Raw genomic sequence first — 3,211 nt, 5'->3', positions numbered from 1 at the left:
CTAAATCTATATTCCACAGTCACAGGACAGGTAGGCTACTTTTCATTATTTCAATACACAGTGAGTCCAGTGTTTGGACACTTGATCATAAAAAAAAAAAAAAATAAAAAAAAAAAATATATATATATATATATATATATATATATACACACACAACATAATTTATGTAGACTACTTTTTTATACATTTATAATTTGCTGCAAAAAATTGCTAATTATTCACTGCAAAAATTCTTCAGAAAAGAAAAGTACATTCTGAGAAAAACTCAGACTACAGAATACAAACTGAGAAAAGCATCATTTTTGTTTGCAGATGCCACTTGGTTACATTGTTATCTAATGATTCAATTAAATTCTAATGAATGATCAATGAAATTCATATAATAAAATAATTAGTTTTGTGCAGTATAAATACTGTATACTGACAAAAAAAAAAAAAAAATTTCACGAACTGCAGTGTAGATACAGCAGTGATGCAGTTAATGTCCTCTCTGATGTTGTGTGGTTGCAGGAGATGTGCACCGGTCACTGCTCCAGGTCTGTGGGAATGGCTCTGATCCCTACAGCCATCGTCTGCATGCTGGCAAATGCACTGCTGCTGTTTCCTGATCTGAAGTATCAGTACCTGACAGAGAATCATGTGACCAGAGAGGCCATGTGGTGCTCTGGGATCTGGGCATCAGGGCTTCTGGTGAGCTTTTCTGCTCTTTTATGAGATCTGATACTAATCGATAACATGATAAAGGCATTTTGAGTATATATTAACAACAAGTACAGAAAATGTATAAAAAAATGTGCATATTATTATTGTTAGAATATAGTATATGTATTTATATATACTATAAATAAGTATATTATTATTATTATTAATAAATGATTATATTGATAGTTACTTCTTATTTCTTATTATAATTTTTTGAAAATGAAGTAATAAATAATGTATTATAATTGTTATATCCAATAAAATTATGTATATTATATTTAATAGCATATAGACAGAATATATTACAGAATAAAAATGTAATATATAATAAAAAAAAAATATATATATATAATTTATTAAATAAGATATATATTTTACATTTATTAATATACGTATGTGTTATACATATTATTTTATTATTATTATTTTTAGGGCTGTCAGTAGGGCTTTACTAGAACAATTGCACATGATGTAATTGTCATAAATGTTGTGTTTTGTCAGGTGCTTGTGGCCGCGCGAGGCTTTACGACACACTACGAAAAGAAAAGATGCTGTTATTTTACTGCTGAGGTAAGAGAATTGTATTTTGTGGATTTGTTTTGGATTTTCTTCATAACCATTATCATCAGTTGAACAATAATTGATTAACACAATGAAGCTTTGAACAAATATCCTGTCCTAATGATGCCACATCATGGAACAAAATGTTTTGGGAATTTCTAGCCATTTTTGGGAGCTATCCTGTAAACAGTTTTTTTGTGGTTTTTCCAGGTTTTGCGTAAGTTGGGCTATGCATGTTTGGTCATTCTGGCAGCTGGCTTGTGTTTCGTGGTGAGCGGGACGGGGCTGGCTCTGGGACCCCTCTGTTTACACAACAGCACTGACGGTCTAAAGTGGGGACGGCCATTAAAACAAGTCAAAACTGGGTGAGTAAGAACTCACATCGTTCTATTCCTTCACTATTTTTTACAAAGAACTAACTATCAGTCATCCATTAGGCAAAATCCCCAACATTAGTATAGTTTTGTTTCACTAAGAAATTTAACCTGATGTGTCCAACAGACTTTTGTAACCTCACCAATCAAACATTAAGACATTAAACAATAAAAAGCTGCATTAAAGTGATTTTACATCAGTTAAAGACCATGAAGTTGGCTTTGAGGTTGTGTTCTGTCAAGTTAAATTAGTCATGCTATGTAGTGTTAATGTGTGTTATTCTTTTTGCTTTGTGTTCAGTGCACTCAAGCATATTGATATTATATGTAAATAACTTATGCTCATGTTCATCTGTGTCTGTTAACGCAGAGAGAAGCTTTACCTCTATGCTCCGGAGCGGTGGCCATCCGCCTGTGTGGAGCCTCGAGGTGTTGTGATCTGGAATATGGTTCTTTTCTCCGTCCTCATGGTAGCGAGTGGCCTAGAGCTCGTTTTCTGCGTTCTTCATCTCCTCACCGCCTTACTGGAGTTCATGTGTGGACCGAAATTCTGCAAGAATAAGGTAGAGATGTTTACAAAGAGCCTTCCCTCGTGAAAAATACACTTTATTGAATTCACTGTGCACTTGTAGCGTACTTCAAATCTTAAAAGATTTGAGATAATATAATATTAATGAAATAAAAGGCCACTTAAAGAGAGTACACCTTCATGACTGCTTTTTTAACACACTTAAGTGAACTCTGTAATATTGTCAAATTAAAATGTTAAATCATCATGTTTATTAATCTTGCCATGTTTTATAGAAGTGCACTTATTTCGATGTGTTGACTAACATGCTAAAGCACATGATTGAAATTTTTAACTGTAGTGTGTTAACTTCTATAACATTTAAAGTTAATATATTTTAAATATACTATACTCTATCATTACAAAAGTGTCATTTCAAATATTTGTTAATACATGCATTAGATGTTTCAATAGAAATTGCATATATAAATTGCTTGTAACGTATATAAATACTACATTTAGCAGTATGCTTTAACCATATTTCAGTAATGAATTTATATGTAAAGATGTACTTAAGTATCACTTAAATGGGTCAAAAATCCACTCTAAAGTTCAGCAAATTGCATTTTTGCATTTATAAAGCAATTTAAAAGAAATCTACTTTTCTCTCTTTTTAGGTTGTTCCTGCTTGAAATGACTAGAGGTTCTATTATTTTCATCTCCATGTGAGAATGAGAATGCCATTGTTGGGTTAAACAGTCAGCTCTGACTGCTTAACTTATTTTAAACGGAGAGGAAATAATAGAAATGGGAAGTGGACCAGGAAAGCCAGTTCTCATGTCCCTGAAGTGTTTTACTGCACTGTCACCACACACACGTCCAGTCTTCCTGAAGTGCAGCTGCTTGAGAGTGATACTCGTGATGGTAAACTTTGAATCACTCTGAATAACCTACTAAACTCACAAATACAAATAAGCTGTTTAAAATATTCTTTATTGTAATATATATTCAGAATGCACTTTAGTATTTATGCATTGTATAGTAATGCGTGTAATTTAATGTATGA

The 3,211-nt window shown here is 32.4% G+C and overlaps 1 protein-coding gene across 1 annotated transcript; it reads left to right on the top strand.

Moving 5' to 3' along the window:
* LOC107704290 (transmembrane 4 L6 family member 5-like) lies at positions 1–2,837 on the top strand. The gene is made up of 6 exons (XM_016507177.1): positions 1–30; positions 511–690; positions 1,204–1,272; positions 1,474–1,628; positions 2,008–2,200; positions 2,823–2,837. Exons 2-6 carry the CDS (start codon positions 514–516, stop codon positions 2,835–2,837), a joined length of 609 nt encoding a protein of 202 aa, XP_016362663.1. The 5' UTR covers positions 1–30; positions 511–513.
* Positions 2,838–3,211: the final 374 nt, after the last annotated feature.

This window comes from Sinocyclocheilus anshuiensis, unplaced genomic scaffold (assembly GCF_001515605.1).
Source record: "Sinocyclocheilus anshuiensis isolate Anshui unplaced genomic scaffold, SAMN03320099.WGS_v1.1 scaffold1493, whole genome shotgun sequence".
In the NCBI taxonomy this organism is placed as follows: Eukaryota; Metazoa; Chordata; class Actinopteri; order Cypriniformes; family Cyprinidae; genus Sinocyclocheilus; species Sinocyclocheilus anshuiensis.
The sequence above is the reverse complement of the archived record's forward strand: the minus strand, read 5'-3'. Positions and strand labels throughout refer to the sequence as shown.

Excerpts from the sequence above, each read along its gene's own strand:
- LOC107704290 (XM_016507177.1), top strand. The coding sequence starts at position 514 with ATGTGCACCGGTCACTGCTCCAGGTCTGTGGGAATGGCTCTGATCCCT. Across the intron at positions 691-1,203 it reads TCTGGGCATCAGGGCTTCTG|GTGCTTGTGGCCGCGCGAGG; the intron begins GTGAGCTTTTCT and ends GTGTTTTGTCAG. Across the intron at positions 1,629-2,007 it reads TTAAAACAAGTCAAAACTGG|AGAGAAGCTTTACCTCTATG; the intron begins GTGAGTAAGAAC and ends CTGTTAACGCAG.